Source organism: Apaloderma vittatum, unplaced genomic scaffold, assembly GCF_000703405.1.
Source record: "Apaloderma vittatum isolate BGI_N311 unplaced genomic scaffold, ASM70340v1 scaffold3555, whole genome shotgun sequence".
In the NCBI taxonomy this organism is placed as follows: Eukaryota; Metazoa; Chordata; class Aves; order Trogoniformes; family Trogonidae; genus Apaloderma; species Apaloderma vittatum.
In genome coordinates this window covers 1-24,934 of record NW_009718575.1, presented here as the reverse complement: position 1 = coordinate 24,934, position 24,934 = coordinate 1, and the positions used below count along the sequence as shown (strand labels likewise).

Here is a 24,934-nt window from a genome sequence, read left to right as displayed (position 1 = left end):
AGAAAGATCTTGGAATCCTCCTTCAGCTTCAATGCTTTGCCTTATGGTTGGAAGACCTAAACATTAATACAGTTTACCGATGTCTTAACACAGCTGCTGCGTTTAACCAAGGTGACACAGGGCTTATTCACTGAGAAAAAGCACATTCTGTCAGTAACCAGACCAAGAGTTTTACACAAAAATATCACCCTGTAGGAAGTATTGACGTAAATCTTAATGTAATTTAACACTTTTCAAATTGCTTGTGCCATCCCTATGTATGCAACAGGCGATTGATAGGATAGGAGCAATATTATCCATGCTCTAGGAAGCTTACAAGCAAAACCTGTCATCCTGTTGTTGTTAACATGCAAGTTTTAGACAAAAGACTCAGGCTACAGGAGGGTGAGATGAACAAATATAAGAGCAGACACAGATTCAGAAATGCTTCTGAACTTGTTGGAAATTTTGAATGTAACTTCTTAAATGTGCAATTAAAATGCTTGTTCAAGTAATAACTAGGGGTGGTGCCTTGTTTTGTTTTTTTGTTTGTTTGTTTTTTGTTTTGTTTGGGTAGTTGTGGGAGTTTTGACAAATGGAAGGAAGCAGCTGCAGTTTTATCTACAGGGAGTCAAGATTCTTAGAAACACAGAATGTGTTGGGCTGGACGGGACCTTTAAAGGCCATCTAGTCCAACCTCCTTGCAGTGAGCAGGGACATCTTTAACTAGATCAGGTTGCTCAGAGCCCCATCAAGCCTGACCTTGAATGTCTCCAGGGAGGAGCCTCCACCACCTCTCCTGGCAACCTGTGCCAGTGTTTCACCACCCTCATAGTAAAAACCTTCTCCCTAATTCCTAATCTAAATCTACTCTGGTCTAGTTTAAAACCACTGCCCCTCATCTTGTTGCTACATGCCCTTGTAAACAGTCCCTCCCTAGCTTTCCTGTAGCCCCCTTCAGGTACTAGAAGGGTCTCCCCAGAGCCTTCTCTTCTCCAGGCTGAACAGCCCCGACTCTCTCAGTTTTTCCTTATATGAGAATTGCTCCAGCCCTTAGATCATTTTTGTGGCCCTCCTCTGGACCCACTCCAACAAGTCCACATTCTTCTTGTGTTGAGGGCTCCCAAGAACCAGGGACACGCAGCGCACTCTTCCACCCATGCACAGGACTATGCAGAACACCTCTTTCAGTGGGCATCCTAAAGGAAGAGCAAACACACTAAGCCATCATTCTGAAATAGGATTTTGATGATGAACGTGTTGCCTGCTCCACAACCCACCTGGAGCACAAGCCAAGTTTAGGCTTGGGGAGTTCCATAAACCCACTCACAGTCTCTGAGAAAAGAAACAGGAAGCCATCAGCAAAAAGGCCGACAGCCAGCAGGCAGGGCACACACCAGGACAAGTGCAGGGTTCTCATGACCATTTTTGGGGTAACTGCTTACTGCATCACCCACCTCGGAACAACAATCACCTGAGTAGAATCCCTATGCTACTTCTGCTGGGTTGTGCAATGTCTACAGGATTAAAGAGATGGCTGTGGGAGAACCCCGGCCTCCCTCACCGGCCTTCAGCACTTTAAGACCAGACCCCATTCATAATGTGGTTGTGGTCAAGTCCGCATCAAGTCTACAATGAACTATAGATACAGAAACAAATGACTATAAAATAGGTCTCTAACTTCCTGTTACCCATGGATTACAGCAGTTTGGAGCCTACACTGGATTTTTAACTTGTTACTTCCCTTAAGAAAAAGGAATCCAACAGAAAACTAAGGAGCTGGCTTTTAAGCCTTTAACCTCCAAACAGAGAGTCTAAAGCATGAACTCCCCTTTGGACAGACCTCAGCTAAGTCAAAGTAAAAAGCTGATATTTCCGCTGTGACATCGTCAACATTATTCTCAACATTAGAGGAAGGTGGGGTTTTTTGTTCTGTTTGGTTATTTAACTACCCCAAACACCAAAGGTCAACAGTGAAACCGAGGTTGGAGATAGCACTGACGAAAAGGAAATGAAGATAGGGAAGTGCGAACTCTCATTAGAATAAAACAAGTCAGCTCTCCGAGCTCCCAGATAATAAAAAGTCCTGTCTGCTCACAACACCTCTGGCAGGACAGGAAAAGCAGGAAATGTTTGTAGTTCCAGCTGACCATACAGCTTGTTCGGGTCATCTCCAGAAGAACTACGTGTACACAGCCATAACTTTCAATGACCATGGTGTTAAATCCCACCTAACCCAGAGCGCTCGGCCATCCTTGTGTGTACCAGCTGAACTGCGATCCCACTCCAGTGTTAGCAGAGCAGCCTAGGAATGCAGTCTTTTTTAGCAGTACCTAAATCAAGTACTTGCTTCCAAATAGGGAGCTTTTATGCTGCCGCTTAATCACACATTAGTATCATCTGTTTTTTGAACATCCACATTTGAAAGTTTCATCTTAAAAATATGACCAGGCATTTTATCAGTCTGAAGACACTGGGTATTTTTTAAAAGCACTAAGACATACTGAAAATCAGAAACTTGAAACCTTCTGGATATATTTTTCAACCCTTTATTCTGAAGACTCTTTCTCCACCAACACAAACTGACTACTTAGTTCCACACACAACTCACATAAACTTTCATAAACTTGAGCATTTACTTTCATAAACTTAACCATTTACCTGTTGTGAGAAAACAAGCCCTTTCTGCTGCAGAGAAGCAAGTGTGTGCACCTGAAAGCGTGTGCTTGTTTCTAAACATTGAAAAGTTCTGTGTGCACGTCCCACAGGTGGAAGGGCAGGCTGAAGCTTAGGAATGCCTCCTGAAACCCTTCATGTCCTTAAGTCACTTTTAAACTATCTCTGGTGTTCAGCAAGAAGCCAGCTTTTTCTCAGAGGAGCCTTTTTTTCTCTTTCTATGACTGCAATTTCCTAAGAGCAGCATCTAGCCTGGCCTGCTTAGTCTGAATTCTCTGCCATGGGATAAAGGGCTGCTTTTGTTCCTCTAGTACCAGCCTTCCCCGAGAAGCATCTTAATCAGAAGTTCACTTTCTGCATTCAAATGCTCTAGCCAGGTACAGCTACCGGCCCTTCAGGGCAGAGTCATTTCCAGAGACTCCTCTTGGCTGCCTTGAATTCTAGATTTAGACTTTGTCCTGCAGATCACACTCCAGCTATAAATTCTTATCACGTTACAACTAGACACTACAGTAACTATTACAAAAAAACACAATCACAGAAGTAAAAAGTTAAATTTATTCAGCAAAGCCTCCAAACCACCATGTATTCCATGGAGGGCAAGGAAAGACAAATCATATTCCCCATATGTCCTCTCTCCTCCTAACAATGCAAGATCTCTTCTCCTCTGGGGAGACAGAAGGCATACACACTCTTAACACACATGTGTACTGGCTAGCACTGTAAGTGGTGAAGAGCAAGCCAGACACTTAAAAGCCTGATGACTTTCACTAAGACCCAAACTCTGACAACAGCACCTGCACTCTGTAGATGAAGCTATCAGCTGACCTACTTCTGTCACAAGACCTGAAAATTAATCCCATCTCACTTTGGCAAACACAATACAAGTTACAAATTCTGCTTTTCTGCTAATAACTATTTTCCTCGTTCTTACCCACCCAACATAATCTGCCTAACATCACAGCAGCTGGATCTCTCTGACACTAGACCAGATCTTTAACAGTGACTACAGACAGGCCAAGTATCGAGCGACATCCTGCTTTGAGAGGCAGCCTCCAGCAACATCGTACAGCCAAGTGACCTGGGTAAGTAAGCGCCATGGACTTAGCGTGGTGCAGACCCTCCCTGGCCCTCGCACACAGCACAGCAGTACTTCAGTGCCTTTACCTGTGGCTGAAGTGGTGTCGGCAAATGGAGCTGACAGGATTAAGCCACCCAGTAGCACTTTATTTTAAAAGGAGGAAACAGAGTTTTGAGTATTCACATACAAATAGTATCTGCTTGCTTTCTGAAAAGAGGCCACACAGCACATTTGTGTCCCCAGGTCTTCTATTACACTCGTGACAGCACCTAAAAGTGCTGAAAGGTAAATACAACCTCCTTGTAGAAAAGAGGTATGTCCTGCAAATCTCTTCCCACCGAACAAGGGCAAATCACTTGTTAGTGCATGCTTGTGTTTCCAAAAAGCTTTAGACAACGTTCCTTATCGGAGACTGAACCCATTTCACTAATGCAAAATACTTTATTGAAACCACCTTTTTAGAACCAAGGCTTTCTCCACCAGTCATACACTGGGCATTCATAGAATTATAAAGCCAAGCTGCCAACTGAAGGCAACTGCTTTTATGCAGGAACTGCGCGCCCATTCGAGAGACCGGTGGAAATGCTGGAAGAAAACATATTTTTTAGTTCCCTTCTATCTTTTCCTTGTCCTTCATCTGTACTTGGATCTCTCTTTATCTTTTGATTTTTTAGGACTTCTGCTTCTGTCTGCTTTTTTATCCCAGTCTCTTACTCGGAAGTCTTCTTTATACTTGTCTTTATGTTTGCTGTAAGCATAGTCTCTCTCTTGCGATCGGCTACGACTCCGATGTCTGTCTTTCTTCTCACTCTTTATCTTCTCTCTACAGCGTTCTCCTTCACGCTTTCGATCAGAATCCTGTTAAAAGAATTGGACAGATACACAGTCACAGACAAAAGGGGAAGATGTACAAAGGTATGAAGAGAACTAGAAAGGAGGCAAGTATGGTTGGTTCCTTAGCTAAGGCTGGTACTACCTGAAACAGATTCACACCCATGATGATTTGAAAAAGGTAACATAGAACAAACCCCCTGTAACTATGTGAAGAAGCAAAGGCTATAGCTTTTATCAGCATTTATTGGGAAAAAAACACAGCTGCCAAGCATGCTGCTGCTTCTTGTATTTCCTAAGGAGCTCTAGCAAAAAAATCTGGTTGTATCAAGGATTCAACTCAGATGGATAGTCTCAAACTCTTCATAAGCATCACATCAGCTTTTAAGCTAGATTTGGATTTTGACTTCTTATCTAAGTGATGCAAGTATTTCAATCACAAGTTTTGGTTTAAGTCTCACAGGCATTCTAGTGTTACGAAGATGCAGAAGGCTTTAAGACCTGCCTGTAGTAACCCTTAATGGCTTAAATTCTAGACTTCAGAAAAATGGACACCACTATCACAGAGACCAACTACACACACACACATACAGACTGCGCCACTTCCTTCAAGCTACAAGTCGACAAGAGAAGGCAGCACGGAGGACCAGATCCGTTTAAATGTACAGTCAAATGATTACACAAGGTAATGAATGAATAACAAGGTAATGAAAAATTAGTTGTATTTTGCACGCTCATCAGCATAACCCATGCAGAAAACAGAGGAGGATACACTCATACACAGACATAGTAAACTCTAAGGGGTACAAGTCCATCTAATTTAAAATGGGCTGAAAGGGAAAGACTAACAGTATGTACGACAAGCGGTAATGGTGTTTGAGCACACACACAAAAACTCTTTTAAAAAATGCTGCAAGTTCAGGTAGCCAAAAATAAGGGAATTTTGAATTTCCCTGGCATTCTACATATTGCCATCAAGAATGCTGAGTGGCTCAGTGCACAGAACGGATTCGCTCTGGAGAGAAACAAGGTTTATGTAACAAAGCAGGAACTGCTGCCAGTAGAACACCTGCTTTACGTGTCACACCAGCCAGACAGTACGAAACTGCCAAGACAGCGTATTAATAAATGAAGGAAAGATAGATAAAGATCACTCAGAAAGTTGCCATTTCACTTCAAGGGACTCCAAAGATTTTTCTGAGTTTTGATATGTGAACTCACATTTTCAAGCACTACTAAAAACTAGCTTGTTGCTGAAATACTAAGGTTACAAGAAGCAAAATAAACCTCCTTGATCACCACAGACATCAACAATCATAGATTCGATCTTCATCTACATAACCAAAAATTTCTGCTGCTGCTGGGTACAGTAACTTCACTAGCGGCCAAATGCTTATTCCACATCTTTACTGTCAAATTTTATTTCAGTGCAGATTTTAAAATCTGAAACCACCAAAAAGGAGTGGTCCTTCCAGCTATTTATAAGAGCTCTGTCCATACACCTTCAGAAGGCGGCACAGCCATATTACTCTTGTACCCAAAAGCCTCACTCTCTGTATGTTTGAACAAGACAACAGGTTCCAGGACCTTTTAGGGCCAGGCCTGAGCAAACATCGGAAGATGGATGCGCTGGTGGTGGAGCAGAAAGGAACAAGGCAAAAATATTGGTCAGAAAAGCAAATGGTGGTCTTGGTTTGCCGCTTTCTTGTAGTTGGTTTGTTGCAGAAGTTTCCTTGCAGAAGTGGGAGAAGAGGCGAAAAGCAGAACAGTACTCAGTTGAAAAAGAAACTACCAAGCCAGCGCTGCAGGCAGTCTACTGACCAAGTCAGGGCAGGGGACAGGTTAGTAAAAATGTGAAAGTAAAATCAAACAATCCAACTGGAATGCCACAGAAAAGGAAAAGTTGCTGAAAGGATTTAAAAGTCGTATGAGCTTGGAGCCACAGCTAAGCTTTACAGAAGCATTTAAGATATAGGTGTATAAGGCAATTCTGAAAGTGTGATCAAAAGGTTATCACAGTAGCTAATATCACAGTGTAAAGGAAAAAAAATAGTTATCTTAATTAATAGAATTAATTGGGTCTTAGTTGCCTCAAAAAATCAGTTATAAAAATTTTTACCTTGTATAAGCAGGTCTTTGGCACAGAAAAAGATCAACTCTTTGAACACTCTAAATTACTAAAAACAATGGTATTTTGAAATCAAATCTCCTATGCCCTATCCAGGTCAGAAACATGCTGCTTTCCCACTGGAAAAGGAACAAAAAGATTCCTACTTAAAAACAGGCTCTCTCTTACTGCTGACATCCAGATTTCTCAACCCAGGATCACAGTCTCTCATCAGTCAATGAGCAAGTGATGATCATCCCAATGCTTAATCCAGCACTGTGTGGGTGAAAACACACGAGGAAAGGAAATATGAAAAGATGGAAAGATACTTCTCTGGAAGTTCATGGCTGACTTTGCCAAAAGTAGTAAATCAGAGATACTATGACTGCAAAAGGAGAATAAATATGTCACCTCTATATAGATTAAGCACACTAGCTAAAGGTTAAAAGGACCCAACAGAGACAGACTTTTCAGGAGGGAGATTTTGATCAAACTTGACCCTGAACATAAAGATGACAATGTCCTGAATATAAAGATGACAGTGAGAATGGTGAGGCACTGGAACAGGTTGCCCAGGGAGGTTGTGGATGCTCCATCCCTGGAAGTGTTCAAAGCCAGGTTGGATGGAGCCTTGTGCAACCTGATGTAGTGGGAGATGTCCCTGCCTTCGCAGCGGGGTTGAAACTAGATGATCTTTGAAGTCCCTTCCAACCCAAATCATTCTATGATTCCAACAGGCAGTAGGAGCAGGAAATTAAAACCAGAAAAATCAGTATCTCTGCCAAAATCACAGACTACAGAAACCTTTAAAGTCAGGAAGCCCCTATTGTCTCACAGAAATCCACTAGATAGGCTATACTCCTTCACAGATCCAGTTATCTTAAAAAGAAAATAAAATCCAAGTAACCAAAAAAAAACACCACAGAAAAAAATGGAAAGGGAACAAACTTATAATACAAACCTCAAGCAGAAGCATGACATCCATTTAGAAAAACTCTACCAACTCATATTCACAAACCTACACAGTAGTCCAGCCTCCTGCTCCAGACTCACATCCTGTTATCTACTAAAAGCAAGTCACAACACCCTACCTCTTCTACCCTCTGGAGTCAATTCAAACAACGTTAAGATTCAAAAACATATTCTTATAACACCGACACGGAGGCTGAAGATTCAGGAAACGAGTGTAAGACTAAGAAAAGGATGACTCAAAATATACTGAAGAAAAGAAAAAACAGCAAGAGAACAGAAAAACAACTCAACATCATGGAAACTATTCAGAAAATAAAACCCCTTCAAGTCATAGCTGGAGCTGGTAGCACAAATTGCAGTTTTATTCTCCAGAATTTCCCGTTATAGGACCCTGTTCTCTGTTAACTAAAATCTCTGCCACACTAGGGTCTCAGCGTGGAAGTTTGTGTATGAAGCACAGCTATTGTGGTGTTTCATCAATTAGCTGCAGAAGGTCTGCTGCTGTTCTGTTTTAAAGTTCTTGCTCAAATACATTATAATATTTCCAAAATAGGGTGAAGTGAAAATGCTTGTTTGCCTATACTAAAAATGCTACCATTAATCAAAAACATTTCCATACTGTTACGTTTTGTACTGGCCTTGGTATTCACATTGAACATACTCTGACTCAAGAACATGCTTTCTTCGCCTATTCTTGCACAAGTTCCCCAGATTACGCCCAAATTACAAATCTAAAAAGAAATTAAGAAAATCAATACATCTTGCATATGCTAAACAGGACTTGTTAGCTAAGCTGCCTGCAGACTTCATCTGGAAAGGGCCATGCCCAAGGCACTTACTGAATCTCTAAATGAGACCGAGTACATGCTGCTCAGTGTGTACATACAATACAGCACACGCTAACAAGAATATTAGAGCAGACACAGAGAAAAAGTTCTTCCCAGAAATTCATTTTTACAGCTCCAAGAGAGGAGGCTATGTTCCTCAGCATCAGAGAACAGATGCAACCCTCCACCTGCAATGTTGGGCATAAGGCTAAGCTATTTACACTAAAATGGGCAAAGGTGAGCAAGGGAGAAAAGCAGCAGGAAATAAGAAGATACTAGAATACAGCAGCAAACCACTACAGGATCAGTTAAATAAGTCACAAAAAGATACACTGACACACAGAAGAGATCAGAGCCAAGCACTAAAAATTAGAACCTGGAAACAACACCACAAATCCCTGTGTCCTCATTTTCTTGTGCTATGAAATCCACTGCCAATGTGTCTCTCAGGCCCCTGTAACAACTGCAACAGAGATTAACAGCCTAGTACTGCCAGTACTTGCAGTACCACGTGCAGGAGTGGGGTCATCTGAATGTTTTAAAATGTTCTCTGTTGATAACACATGACCAGCCAGTTCCACATGTGTAATTTCTGAACCATCAAGAACAAAGATTACTTCCAGAAATACCCTTTTCAAGACTGTTCATATGACAAAGTCAATCAGCCAAACAGACAGGAGGAAGTTTAAACCAACATTAGGCCAGACCTCTTATGTACATGCTCCAATCTAGACTTCAATTATCTGAACAGGTCCCTTGCCTCCACCCAAAGGATCCCAACTGAATTAGTATACAAGCTGTGACAAAAAGATTTGTACCACGAATGTGCAATAAGGTTCAGTGGTGGCACTGAAAAGATGTAATTACTAATGTTCCTGTGAAAAGTTATTTTTAGCGTCACAGCAAGAAGTGATGCAATGGAACAAGAGAACCACAGAACTTAAAGCAGTACTCAAAACTCATGCCAGGACAGTGGCTTGAACCTTACTTTCTGAAAAGTTGCCAGAAGACAGCTTTGTTCTTTGCATTGTTAAAATACTGGGGTTTGGTTTTTTTGGTTTTCAGCTTAGATCAAGTCTTCCTAATACTCATGCTTCAATGGCAGTTATGACTGCAGACATTGTTTTCATGAAACATCAACATCTTGACTATCCCAAACTCCCAAGCTCACAGAAACAGGAGAATGCTGACCTGACAGGCTACAGTAGAACTAATGAATGACAGAACTACTGTATTCTGATAATCTCCTCCACAGCCCTGTTCTTACAGCGCCATACGTTTGCACAAGCCAGGTGGTAAGCAAACCTGCATACAGATTTTACAAAAATGCTTCCAAAACATTTAAGGAAAAACAAAAAAGACATAATGCAAAGAGATTGTGTTTCAGATTCCACGTGGGAAAAAGCCAACACACAGTGGTCTCGCAGGAAAATAAGAAATAGCTTGCTGTCACAAAGAATTGTTATCTTCTAGTTTACAACTGGAAATATGCGAACGACAGGTTCAAAATGATGAAGATCTCCCATGAGAGGCTACACTGTCTCTTCAGGCTTTTTTTGGCAAAAAGCTATTCAGACATGTCAAGCTTCAAAAGTCCAAGAAGATTAGGAAAGTCTTTCATAATCAGATACTAATACCAGCCTTCTGTACCTTTACAGCTCCTCTATTTTACAGGACTTTGCATGTCATGTCCTCAGTTCAATATCACACCTTTTTTTCCTAGCTTCGCTTATTAGAAGAAGAATAAACAGATATAAATTTAATGCACTAAGAGGAAAGTACCTTAGACTTTTTGGTCCTCTTGTCATCATCTTCATCTTCAGAGTGATGGTGCTTTTTCTTCTTTTGTTTTTTAGTCAAGTGCGAGTGACTCGTTTCAGATTCTTCTATATCCTCATCTAGCACAAGGTCGTACTTGGAACTGATGGTGCTGGTTAAGGACAGATCTCTTACTTAATATCAATAAATAGCAGAACATAAAAGCTCATGAAAGGAACAAATCCCTGTTTATCAGATTAGGGTTTACCAAGATTTATCACATACTTCAGTGAAAACAGGATTGTAAACAGTGGGGGAAAAAAAAAATCAGCTCTGCCAAAATGGCTGAATTTTGTCCTCTTGAACAGTACAGCCAGGTCCCACTTCTCCTTTCTTTGCTATCTGTGGATATCTGAACAAGCTATGATCATCTTTTCCTCATGCTCACCACAAGCAAAGTATAGTCTCATGACTATATCTCATGATTTAGTTACTGATAGAGTCTCATTTTCAATGCAACAGGTTCCCTCTGAAACTACTAAAAATTCTGTTACGTCATATTTCATTCCAGGGCTGTAGATCTGCACAAAACATGGAAATGCAACAGCACAGTCTGATTTGAATAAATCCATTGGAGTCACCAAATGCAAAATGCAAAATGCTTAATTCCATGTCAAACATCGAATGGTTTCAGTAAGCAGCAGCAAAACATCCATTTGGCAATCTTTAGGAATAAGAAGTCATTTCCAGCCTTTTTTCATAAACTATACTTAGTTCAAAAAGTACCTCTGATCAGAAAAGGATACTCCTGCTTTGGTTTTACCTTCTCTTTCAGAGCAAGTTTTGAAGGTTTGTCACGTTCCTTTTCATACTCTTTGAAATCGTCCTTGGTATACCGCCCACCTGTCCACAGAAAAATACATTTGATTCATTCCAATTAAAAAAGCAACCAAGACTCACACCTATCATTAAATTCTGCTTAAGACTTAAGGGCTCTTTATAACGATACAGAGATACACAGTAGGACAAAATTACAGAGACAACAATGACATCTGGGTAACAGAGTAGAAAACAGGAGGACAAGTTGCGATTTTCTGTCCTACTGTAGGTGATCCTGCTCTGGCAGGAGGGTTGGACTAGATGATGTTTCGAGGTCCCTTCCAACTCCTGACATTCTGTGTGATTCTGTGTGAAACCTCTGAGACAGCTACATAAGAATTCAAATGGGAAAGTATAAAAAGATTTGTCATGTCTTGATTTCAAGAGGGATATGACAGATTTCATTTTCCATCCATTCACTTGAAAGTATCAGCTCACAGATTAATAAACTATTCTACAGCAACGTGCTGCCATCTCACGGTCATACTTAAAACTGCAATATCAACTGGCTGGGTCAGAAATGCCTCCTGAATGCAGAAGGACAACACTTCCCCTCGGTCACTTTCGAGTACCATATAAGCACAACAAAATAACAATATAGTTAGCTTTCCAATATTTAGGACAACGTAGGCCTAAGTTACCCAGATAAAGAAAAGTTTTCCATGAAGTCAGTTAGTACGGGACGCACTACAGAGAATGGCATAGATTACAAAGTCATCTCAGCTCTGTGCGGGACAAATTCTAGCATCTCGCTGTCCGTGACCAGTCCTCAGCCTGGAGAGATCATTCGCAAACGACTGAGGGCTGACTGCGTTTTTGTGGCAAAGGCACACAAGAATACCACCGCTGCAACACACAGTCACCTCTCCAAGTCTAGGGTTTTCCTCACACCCCCATCAACCAAATAACTACTATACTCTCCACCTCTTTCCTCCCAAAACATCCCCAAACATCTGAAACGAGGTTTTTACAACATGCAGCCTGGTATGCAACATGTTTGACCTGCAGAACATGAAGAGGGTCTGAACATCGACTTTTTCTAGTATATACCCAACTGTCATGCAGTGACTAAGAAAAGAAACCAGAAAGTAACAATGTACTGCCATATTATTTTGCCAATAAGTAATATAAAAAAATCCTATTAAACATAAATAAAACTTATTAAAGCTTGAGAGGAGCAAATGATTTAGTGGAAAAAATACATCTCATATAAAAGTAATCCATGGCGAGGTCATGTTAATATAACGCAGTAAACCCTTCTACTCTTTCTTATGGAACAAGCGAAGAGAGGAGCTAGTAACTGTTTATTACAGTACCAGGAAAATTTGTATCGCTGAAGATAAGGTGATTTAAGATCATAACAATTGCTTCTCTTTTATGTAACACAGTTTAGAATACATAGTTTATTAAGTTATGAGGGTCAAAGAATCGCCAGTGTACCTACCTTTTCCCTTCCACTTAATTTTCGCAACAGACTGGCTAAAATCCACATGTATCCGTCTGTCATCTATCAGCACATTGTCCATTTTGAAGTAGGCTTTCTCACAGTCTTCTTCCTGATATTAGTATTTCAAAACAAATTTGGAGTCATGACTATTTCACAGCAACATTCACTTAAGAATTCAACAGCTTAAATGGCATACACTTTTTTCCTCTAATTGCCAAAAGCACAGTTCTTGCATTGTGCCACTTCAAAAGAAGTAGTTATACTTTGTCCCAACGGCAGCATTTCAAATTCCAATTCTATGCACCATCAGAACTTTTACTGTCAATTTCACAGTAAGAGCAGCATGTCGATAAAACAAGCATTTACAAACCCAATATGGGACATGACTGTACACACATCAATCTACCTTCTTTCATACACCTGCCTCCTTTCAAGCAGCATGCCTCCTTTTTCTCCCAACATGCCCTTCTTTAACTTTGCTAAGGCCTAACGTGCTTTGGGGAAAACGAGGGATCTGTTTCCCTCCCAAGTTTCAAGACAACTTAAGAACAACATATTTGTATTGTTTGGTTGAATAGGGACTTAAAGGTTTGCCTCATCTAAGACCGACAACTTCTATAACTAAGTCAGTAAGAGAAAATATTAGCTACCCCACACTTGAAGATTTCAGGTTTTCCTTAACATAAGTATAGCAAAAATGAACTTTTATAAGCAGAATCTACATACGCTATACCTAAAGAACTTACCTTTTCAAACTCAATGAAAGCATAACAAAGGGATTCACCAGTCTTCCAGTCTCGAATCACTTCACAGCTGAAAAATTGATATGAAATTAAAATGTCAATGCTGTTGGAGTAAAAAAATGTAGGATAGACAAGCACTGCTTAGAAGAGAATAAGAGTTTAAAAAAATAAAAACAACAACAAAACCCCTTGAAGGTATTGTAACACTTGATTCCAAGATATCTACTGATGTGTGCCTGCCCAGAAGAAGAAAAATGCCTGTGACGTTACTTGAGTAATTGTTACACTTAACTCACAAGTGGTTAACACGAAGTGTAGAACTAGGGATGAATTTCTGATTAATGAAACAATATCTGTTTTCCAATATTATTGTTTAATTTTTTGTATTTCACTAATGGAAGACATTTCATGTTCCGCTTTCTCTTTGTCACATGATGTGACAAAAACTTTCTCTTTCTTAACAAGCATCTCTTTAGTAGCCGTCTTATCAGGCAGTTCACCAGGCAAAAATAAGAAGTCTGAAGTACTGAAATCAGTAGATGCAAAACGGGAACAATTCAGTATTGTTAATACTGATGGAAACTCTTGTATACAACATGAGAATCCTAACTATGTGACATTGAACGAGGTCAGACAGGCAACAAGGGCAGGAAACGTGGTATTAAGGGGAGACGTCCTTCATAAGGTGAAACCTCCCTTACGTGCGCTGAGGAAGTAACAAAACACTATTAGCATACACAATCCAAGAGATGGTCAAGACAAAAATAAAAAGGAAAAAAAACCAAACCAAAACAAAAAACCCAGCAAGGCTATCCAGATCCAGACAAGTCATAGGAAGTCTTTGCAGCAGCCATCAACAAGGAAGAAAGGACAGTTTTATCAAAGAAGATTCTGGCACTTTTATGCCAGAATCCTCCTTTATGGAGTATTCATAGAATCCATCTGAAAGTGGAAGGACCGCAGAATAGGTACTGAACAAACAAACTGATAGAGGGGAAAAAAAAATTCAAAAAAAATGTCTAGGACACGCAGAAATCATACTGGAGTTGCAAGAGTAGCAAGCATTGCCAACTCCACTCACACACAGACAGTTTAGTGAAGGATCCAGACTGTGCAGGCCTGTATGCTCGTACTGCACCAGCTGGTAAAAACTCATAGAGAGCTGATTAAGTGTGCACCTGAATAAATACGACCTACTCACGACCATCTGAATAAAGTTAAGTGAAGTTCTCTAACACAGTCAATATATGCTTATGCATGATTATCTACAGCTGCAAGAAAAAGTAGGCAAATCGTTTGGAATTTCACGGTGTTCTGCACGAATTTGTCATAAAATGTGATCTAACTGTCATCTGAGTCAAGAGCATTGACAAATATAATGTGTCTAAAATAACACAAAACCAATTCTGATCTTCCACATCTTTAGTAAAGGCTACACTCATACTAAAGGCTACACTCATTCAACATTCAAAATGCTAGTGGAAAAAGTAAGTGAACCCTCGAGTTGACCTCAGATAAGGTAATTGAGATAGGTGTTAGCATAACTGGAGTCTTGCGAAGAAAATGAGTTTGGAGATGTGGACTAGAGCGATACTAACTAACAAAAAAACCCAAACAAACCACACTCAAACTTTTTGTGTTTGCTCCACACAAGATGTATGCTTATGTGAGCTATTCCTCTCCAAAAAAAGCTTTTAGAGGATCTCCAATCAAGAATTCTTGATTTACATAAAGTTGGAAAGGGTTACATAGTGATTTCAAAGACCTTAGAAATTCACCAGTCTACAGTCAGGCAAACAAGTTACAAATGGAGACACGTTGGGACTGTGGTTACTCTACCAAGAAGTGGGCACCCAGTCAAAATGACCCGAAGTGCCCAATGAAGACTCATCAATGAGGTAAAGAAACAACCCTGAGTGACAGCCAAAGAGTTGAAGGCATCATTGGAACTGGTTAACATCTGTGTTCATGAGTCTAGAGTATGTAAAACTCTGAACAAGCAGGGTCTTTATGGCAGGACACCATGAAGGAAGACACTGCTTACTGCAAAGAACATTGCTGCATGCCTTAAGTTTGCAAAAGAGCACACTGACACTCCACAGTGGTACTGGCAAAATGTTTTGTGGACCGATGAAACAAAGCTTGAGCTATCTGGAAAGAATACGCAGCACTACAACTGGCGTAAAAAGGGCACTGCATAGCATTACGAAAACATCACTTCAACTGTAAAGTATGGCGGAGGAAAGATCATGATTTGGGCCTGCTTTGCTGCATCAGGGCCTGGTCAGCTTACAGTCATTGAGAGGAAGATGAATTCCCTAGTGTATCAAAAAATTCTTCAGGATAATGTGAGAATGCCTGTACATCAGCTGGAACTCTGCAGACGTTGGGTGATGCAACAGGACAATGACCCAAAACACTAGAGCAAGTCCACAGCAGAACAACTTCAGAAAAACAAAATCCGCCTTTTGGAGTGGCCAAGTCATAGCCTAGACCTCAACCCAGAGATGCTATGGAATGACTTGAAGAGAGCCACAAACACGAGACATCCAAAGAATACAGCAGAGCTAAAGCAGTTCTGCTAGGAAGAATGGGCTAAAATCCCTCTTGAACAAGGCGCAGCTCTGATCCGCAGCTCTGATCCACAGCTACAGGAAGCGCCTGGTTAAGGTTATTGCTGCCAAGGGGTGAACCCTTGATTCCACCAGCATTTCATGAACGTGTTCAGTAAAGTCATGGAGGATCAGAATTGGTTTTGTGTTATTATTTTAGGCACACTATATCTGTCAATACTCTCAAATTATTTGTCAATACTCTTGACTTAGATGACAGTTAGATCACATTTTATGACAAATTCACGCAGAACACCATGAAATTCCAAAAGGTTCACCTACTTTTTCTAGCAACGGTATTTGATGTAGTCTTTTGAAATCCCTCTGAAAACTAAGCAGCAAACGTGTAAGAAATATCTTTGCACGGATAAACACATGAAAAATCGGGTAAGAGTAAACAAGTAATTTCTCACTGAGAAAGTAAAGTTGTCACCAGTGGAGTTTGCTGATGCTACTACAGCATTAGAGGCGGCAAAAATAAAGACTGAAAAAATTGCAGAAAGTTCTCAGGAGACTAACCGAACAAGATAGCAAGTGATATTCTATGTAGATGAATTCAACAAGATGAGCACATGAGCAGGAATCTTAACTGTACACTTGAAGAAAAGAAAAATCTTTAGCATTAACTAGAAATGATTTTGAGAGTAAAGTAGAGAATACCACTGTGCCACCGTAAATCTGTAACTTCTTTAATACGGTGTGCAGTTCTGGTCCTCTCATTTTGAGATAAAACCAAAAGAAGAAAGCTGAGAGAAGGGAAACAAGGTAAAAAAATTCCTCTACAAAGTATGAGTATGTAGGCTAGCGCCCTTAGTAAGAAAAAAAGTTGACTTTGGGGTATAGCATAGAGCAGTGTAGTAAAGTAGGTTTCACTACCCACTGTGTCTTCTGATACCAGCACTAGGACAAATCAACTGGCCAACCTTAATGGTACTACAAATCTAATTTCAAAACTGAAAAAGGCAGCAGGCATGAGGAACACCTTAACAAGGAGTCTATTAGATGCCAGGAATGTTTGTTGCTTTATCCCAAATCATACGTATTCCCATCGGAATCACCATTGTTCTGGTCTCTGTGCAAACACATGCAGCCAAAGCGCAAATCTCTAGAGACACGACAATACTACTTAAAAGCCAAATCTAAACAGACTGGTGGGAATCAAGTTCGGTTTCAGCAAGGAATGTTACAAGAATCACCTTTTAATGGGGCCAAATCGTGAAAATATTATCTCTAGGTCTTCATCTGTCGTCACAGGATTCAGTTTACAAACAAACAGCACATTTTCTGGTGGCTTGACATCTGCATCTGGTAAGTCTCCCACCTGCGGCATACAGAAAAGCAATTTCGTCATTTCTGCCTAAAGCTCTCCACATTCTATTGACACAAGCACACTGGCAAGACATCTTTTAAATTAGCTCAGACACATTCCTATCACAAAATCAAAAATTAATACAATATTTTTACTTCCCAGTGTCACAAAAAAATTGTTTTCCATAGCACCTACGAATTACTATCTATTTGCAATTCTACCACTGGCACTTCATCACAGTCACAAATACTTTCTACCTTGCCGTTCCTGTTTGTACCATAACAAATACACAGTTCTAAAAGATGAAAACGTGCTTTTAGAACCACTCTGTCTCTACCCAAGATAACTCCCCTTTCCTTGAATCTGGCAACACCTAGAATAAGCTTAAATTTAAGATAGCTTGATAGCAAATTAAGATACAGAAGAAAATGTAAACACACATCACTTCCTGTTGAATTGTAGCACTTCTTTTTAAAAACTGAACAAAAAAGACTAGTGATATTTAAACAGTTTATCTCCATCTTTTGCTTAAAAGCAGAAAGAAGCAAAATAACTCAAGTAAAAAGCAGATTCCACAAAAGCGTACACAAAAGGACTTTAAGCACATGATGCTCTCAGAGAAGTTTACTGTTTAAAACAAAAGAACAGTGGAACTAAGTTAGGGCTTTTCCAAATCAGTGAAACTAGCAGTATGCTTGGTTTTTCATCATGTCAGCTTATATAACATAGCTCCTGATTTTATATTATCCAGTAACACTCACTGAAAACTGCTGCACTGGCTAACATAGCCCACTTGCCTTTTTTAGCTAACCTTAACGTTACCTGGAAAACAGGTGGTCAGCCCTACCGCTGCAGCAGCAGCAAGACAAGAGCCTGCACCTGCAGGTCGTCTGCAAAACTGCAGCCACGTGTGAACTGGCCTTGGCACCAGCCTCTGCTGCAAACTATTCACCATAAATCTGAATTTGGTTGTTTTAAAGAAGTGTGATGGATACATCCATCCTTCAACAGTGTGCATGTTTGGGATTTTCTTCCTTTCAGGAGAAAAAAATACTTCAAAGTCTATCCACAATTTTTGTTACTATACGCTGTCAGCAGTTACCAAACATTACATTTAAGAAGGAAAAACACAGTTAACCAATGTTAAATTCAACAAATCCAAGAGAAGGAAGACTGCCATTACATATATAGTGGCATTGAGGTTGTTTTATATGTACTGGGGAGAGATTATTATAAATTAGCTCAGCTCTCTTCCACACATGCTAAACCTTTTCCAGGATTATAGATACTCAGCAGCATATTATGAATGTTACGTTTTGTAACTGGATGCATTTCTAGCAAGTTTTTATAAAGCTTCCACTAGTCTACTTTTGATCCTCTGAAAATGAAACATCACCGATTGCATCAGAAAACCACCTCCAATGCTCGTGCTCGGTCCTTCTTACTCTACCACAGACATTTAATAGCACAGACTCTGAGCCATGACATCATCATCAGATAAGCAATTTCGAGATAAACAGTACACATTCCCATAGACTTAATATAAACATGCATACACAGAGGAATAACATCCATAAGGTAGAAATAGAAAGATGTTCACCATTTCCAGAAGAATGGCACGAGTTCTTGCTTCTTTTTCTGCCTCAATCTCTTCTATTTCATCTGCAGTCCGTCCTTTCAAGTCATCAATTTCTTCATCTGCTCCTATTCTGCCACTCTGAAAAATGAAGGAAAAAGCTATTTATTACCAAGCCATAGCCAAAAATTCTTTCTTTCTCACTTTCCAAATATTACTTGGATGACCTTTCTTTCACCCCCAAAGACATGAAAAACGCTTAAGCACTGTATTTCTGCAGAAGTGAACTTTCATTCCATTCTTCCCACTTGGATTAAAAAAAGGGAGAGATGTTATCCTCATGTTTCAGGCACTATGAACTATGTATGAACTTTCAAGCGCAATCTGAACCATATTCAGTTAGATATTCTAAATTCTTTTATACTCTCATCTCATACTCAACATCTTACTGCAAGTGTCAACTTATTTGTAATCTAGATAGTTCCTACCAGAAAGGAAAGTAAGTAACACTGTAAGTATCTATTGTGTCTAGTAAGACTCAAACATTAAACATGGTGTATCACAACAAGAATCTTGTTTTCACACATCTAGATCTAGGCAGAACTTGAGGTTTAATGTCTTTCCTCCTCATCAGCTTCTCTAGAACGCCGCCCTTCTTACAGACTTCTCTGCACCAAAAGGTGCATCCTCAGACAGGTTATGGGGGAAGAAAAGAAAGTAAATTTTCAAATCTCTACACAGTTCGCACTGAGCTATTAAATGCCTATTAACATAGCTGAAGGTTAACCACAGTGCAGACATACTATGAAAACCTAATTTCAATCTTTTAATTATAGCTATTAAGCTTAAAATTAAGCAAAACTCTCTCTAGTCAATGGATTCACTGCTTGAAATAGCTGTTTCCATACAAGGAGATAACCTCACATAGCAACTTCCATAACTGATGCTATGAGTAAATTATGAAGAGTTACAACTATATTTTTAGCAAATACCTTCTGTTCGAACAAATACCTCACAACAGTACACATGCTTGCAGATATAACTCAAAAATTGTTTCCACTGAAGCACAGACTAGTTCACTATAAGGAAAACAACAGTAAGTACTTTAAATGAAAAAATGTTATGTTGTGTCTTCTACCAGAGTATACCAAAAAGTAGTAAGTGAATGCTCTACTTATCTACACTGTAACAAGGACTCTAAAATATGGCTTTTTAAGATAACTCCACCACAGTAGAGGGCAGGGGAGAGCATCCAAGTCACCCCTTTTTCCTTTCCTCGAGAGATTAAGCAGACATTCGATTAAAAACAACAACAGTCCCAAATAACAGGCAAACATTTGATATATCAGAATTCAAGCTGACAGAGTAGAAGAACATTTCTAATACTCCTATGCTAAAAATGTGTAGTTTTAGGATATAGAACTGACAAAAGTTTTAAAGACAGAATTCTTTGACCAACTGTGCTAGTTACTAATAGGGAACAATTTATTTAATTATTTTTTTTCCAAATTTCCCCCAACTGTTGCAAACACTCACATCTAGCTGTTCCTTAGTAGGTTCTGGTGAGCGATCAGGAACAGACAAGCCAGGTGGATCTTCAAATGGATCATCTAAAATTACTGTATGATTTATCCTTATGGAAACCAAAATTAAGACCAGCATCAGTCACATGCAAACAAAACTCTCTTTATCCAAATAACAGGACACCAGCCCCACTGATTCTCACCTATATCCCAGACAACCAAACACACTGTATGCTTGTAAATACTAGTAATGATGCTTTTATAAAGGCAATACAGTTGCATGTTTTCTTACACAGTTGTTTATTTTAGCAGGTGCTTATTTTAACAACACTGGAATAAAAGAGTATTTCAGATACTACGGACAGGTGATCTGACATCGCTACAGTAATCTAGTTTCCAAAAAGGATTCACTTGTTTAAATATAACGTATTCCTCAAAAAGGCAATTTAAAAACCGGCACACCTGATATCTTGATATGGGATAAAATCCTTATCTACAAAGGTTTCGTTAATCGTCTTCAATACATCCAGGCCTTCTGTCACTTCTCCAAATACTGTATGCACACCATCAAGGTAATCCAGGTTTTCCCCCGTAGTAATAAGAAACTACAAAAGAAAATACAAAACCAGTAACAGTAAAATTCAGTGAAAATTCACTGAAATCAGTGGGGGAAAAAAAGCTTTTCCTGACTTCTGCAGGAGACTATTAGCCTTCTTCCGTCAGCTCTGAGAACACAGCAAGCCAATGTAGAGCTCACAGCTGCTGCTGCCTGAGGACGAGAGGCTCTCTCATGCAAGTCTCCCTCCACACGAGCTTGCAGTTCCAGCTTGTCAGACCCTTCTGCGAATTGGTTTCACTCAGTAACACGGCAGAAAACCAGTCCAGCAGAGGAAGAGCAGGTAGTTATCTGCCACATAGGTTTGTCGAGCAAGTGCAGCAACGGCTACGACAGGCCTCACAGCTGATGAGAGGACAGAGAGAACAAGGCTACCCTTCACAGCAGTGAGCTAAGCTCAAATCACTTGTTCAAACTGCATTCAGCAGTTGCATTTTCACAACTTTGGCAAAATAGTTCTCTGTTCACCTAATTCTATCCAGACTTTTTTTCCTTTCTTCCCTTGTAGGGAACAAGCCGTTCACTCCCAAAAAACCCAGGATGCAGTAGCATTGAGAGGAGAACTACAACATGGTAGCACTGACTTCCATCAGCTTGAACTGGTGCTGAAATATATCCTAACACAAATCAGGTCTTGTTTCAGGACAAAACTGAAACTATGAAAACTGACACCAACTGAACACTTGGTAACAAATTAGAGTCAGAGGACATTTGATAATGAAGGAAGGAGGAAAAACAAGATAGGCACAAATAACTGAACACAAGCATTACACCCACACTTCACAACTGACTGGTAACACTCATTCCTCATTCTCTGCAGCACAGTTAAGACTTGTTAGTATTTGGTATAGGTTACACTAAGCTATATTATATTTATAAGCCAACTTCCAGCATTTCCTTATTGAAATTTCTCTTTTCTGACAAAGAAGCTTCCAAAATGTCCCTGGGAACCACATTCATTCCCATATGCCTGCATATACACTGCTGGCAAGCTGCATTCTTAAATGCTCTCTTTTTCCTAAAGCCCCTATCCAAACAATTTTACATATACGATGCAAGGGAGCAGGAAAATTAACTCCATATATGACAAGCTCTAGATGGAATAACCCCTTTTTTTTTTAATTTCTCTTTGATTATTAAACACCTCTCTTTTAAAAATTAAAATAGATTAATATTACAAATGATGCATTTCATATTGTTTTATGAGATTAGGGCCTTAAATATACCTACCGCAAAAACTTTGTGCACATTAAGAAGAAACAGCAAAGGGAACAATAACACTTTCAAGAATTGTTTTTTTATCAGCACTGGGGTAAAATTGTAAACTCCGGTTGTAACCACACAGAAGAAAATGTGGAATGATTTCAGTTTCCAAACTAATACAACATTATAACCAGATTATTTCAAAACCCAGTTTCCTTACTTTTCCCTTCTATTTAATTGACTTCAGGATATTTTCCTGCACACGCTATACATCAGCAAAATCACATCAAGGTATTAACAGAAATTAATAAACAAAGGCAAAAAATACGGGACTGAATGCTAACAAACAACATTTATAGTTAATCTAGGACAGGATTTGAATCTGAGCATTTTAATCTCTTTCTTGTCTGTAATCAAATACTCACTGGCACCTGAACCCTACAAAAAATACATACTTATGGCCGTTTTTTAACATATCTTTTGACCACAAGACAATGTTGTTGAGATGACACTGTCATCATTACGTCTCATTTGTAATTTTCATTTTAGCTACTTCGATGTGTACCAAGGCTTTCCAACACTGTACGCTCACCTGTGATCCATGCTGATCATTGCCATTGTTCACCATTGACACGGTTCCCTTCTTCTTGTGCTTAATTCTTGGCACCTTTTCTGCCTCAAAAAATCTAGCTTGATCACCATACAGTTGACTGAAAATACATATAAAAAACAGGTTACAAGATGAACTTTTAAAAATGAGAAAAACAAATGCTGTGAAACTGTAAATAAAATATCTTATTTTTTTACATTCAAACAAACCCAGTATTTACACTGCATCCATGCACATTTTTATGGACCTGTACACTTACATAATTCACTTTATATTAGAGGGAACAACAGATTTTTCTCCAAGGCATTTCATAAAGACTTTTTTTGGAGGTGTATTCATATGTTTTTAAATGCAGTATATAACATTTTTCTAAGACGTGAAACGAATATAAATTTTGATCATTAGATTCCATAAAAACAAGTTAATCCACACTGTAAAAATGTAAAAATTTACATAAAAAAATTCTCTTCCAAGATACATGGAAAGCCACTAAATATACGTGTAAACTTAGTTTATCACGCAGACAGGACTGCACAGAGCAATCTGAGATACACAGGATATGGCAAATTGTTCAATTTTTCCTAATTTTTTAACTCTAACCCTGATATCACTCATTTTGTCTCACTCCATAACTGAGAGAGCCATAGTCAATACATACATTTACACAAAAAAGGATTGTGTCAAGTTTGAAGTCACTCTGCTAAGAAGCTGTAAGCCTCTTTGAAGAGAGGATTTAAATTGAATTTTGGCTGCATCAGCCTCGTGGGTAGCAAGAAGAGAAACTCCAATTTCATCAGCTTCAGCAGTAACAGCTAGAAAAGACAAACTCCCATTCTCCATGCTAGTAGCAGAACAGAATCTGCCACTCTCTCACTGCACTATGCTTCTCTATTTGCTGTACCACTGAGCCTCAGAAGACCAATCCTTAGAAAAGAGCAGAATATCACAATAAACTTAATCAGAGACAGATCCAGTCTGGCAAGTTTACCTACCTACACTTCCATCTGCTTAGCACAATTATACGGCTTTCAGGATCACCAGAGTGGTGATCCATGGATGCACATGTTCACAGTTTTGTACATAAGAGACTCTAACAGACCAGACTTACAAAAGTCAACACTGGTCTAGCAACACTGTCTCTGTTTAAACTGAGCTATTTATCCCTGTACACTGTGTTTCCCCAGCACTCCAGGTTTGCCTTAGTTGCGCTCTGCAATTTTAATTCTTTTAATAACAATTTCAGAGGAATCACATGGAGCATATGCCTTTCACGAACTTCCATTCTAGCTGTTTGATTTCAACTTTTATGTGCATAACCACCGAAAGCAGCTTAAACAAGGAAGAAGTGATTTCCTGATAAACATTCAACATGACTAAATAAATAGAAACTTTCGTACAACTTATTAGTTGCAATTTCACTTCAAAGGTCAGAGATAGAACACCGTCCAGAAAAAAAAAACATGTGAATGGCAAAAGGCAGCATAGGAATTAATTGTATTTAGGTAGCACAAAGAAGCTTATACATTAACATCTTTACTTTCCATCAGGAACTCTGCCCCAGGAGACCTGAAGATAACCTAACTTGAACCTCTATAAAACTTCTCTTTGGATGAAGTAACACAGAAGTTTTACTTACCAAAATATGGATTCCCCTCCACGGCCAGTTCCCATGGGATCGCCGGTTTGTATAATAAAATCCCTCTGTCACAGAGCAGAATATGTAAGATGTTGCTTTCATGTTGGTGAATTTAAACCAACAAAAAAAGTAAGGAATTGATAATACCCACCTGTACATTATGAATAAGGCAATAGTTGTAGTACTTGACTTTGCAGAGCTTCAGAAAATTCAGACAGGCTGTAAGACATTATACCAACATTTACTATGAAAAACCTAGATATAAATAGACCTAAGCATAGATATAACAGATTACCAGTTCAATGAGCAGAAAAGTCTTTTTGGCGCAGACTGTGTTAAGATTTACCAGCGCACAACCTCAAAACGCCCTGTTCCAAGCAGAGGTAACACCTCCTCCCTTCCCATCTCTAGGGAGCCAAAGAACCCTACACACGGATACACAGAAACAACGCTTTTTCCTCACCAGTTTCTCTTCGAACACCTAAGAAAAAAATATCACAGGTGCCGTCTGATCTAGAACACGTTACGTTTGCTCATCTTCTAAAATGA

The 24,934-nt window shown here is 39.4% G+C and overlaps 1 protein-coding gene across 1 annotated transcript; it reads right to left on the bottom strand.

The window, feature by feature from the left end:
• Window positions 1-4,160: 4,160 nt before the first annotated feature.
• On the bottom strand, window positions 4,161-24,596 carry PPIL4 (peptidylprolyl isomerase (cyclophilin)-like 4). Its single transcript, XM_009870287.1, has 12 exons — window positions 24,537-24,596; window positions 24,386-24,450; window positions 22,732-22,849; window positions 20,783-20,925; window positions 20,334-20,430; window positions 18,822-18,938; window positions 17,109-17,233; window positions 13,304-13,370; window positions 12,555-12,666; window positions 11,038-11,134; window positions 10,256-10,394; window positions 4,161-4,594 (listed from the first exon to the last, which is right to left on the bottom strand). The coding sequence occupies exons 2-12, from the start codon at window positions 24,418-24,420 to the stop codon at window positions 4,370-4,372; spliced, it is 1,275 nt and encodes a 424-aa protein (XP_009868589.1). The 5' UTR covers window positions 24,421-24,450; window positions 24,537-24,596; the 3' UTR covers window positions 4,161-4,369.
• Window positions 24,597-24,934: the final 338 nt, after the last annotated feature.

Coding starts and splice junctions, on each gene's coding strand:
- PPIL4 (XM_009870287.1), bottom strand. CDS start 24,420: ATGGGAACTGGCCGTGGAGGGGAATCCATATTTTG. Junction 17,234..18,821: donor GTGCCATTCTTCTGGAAATG/GTGAACATCTTT, acceptor TGTATGCCGCAG/GTGGGAGACTTACCAGATGC. Junction 13,371..17,108: donor CGATTTGGCCCCATTAAAAG/GTGATTCTTGTA, acceptor TCAATTTTTCAG/CTGTGAAGTGATTCGAGACT.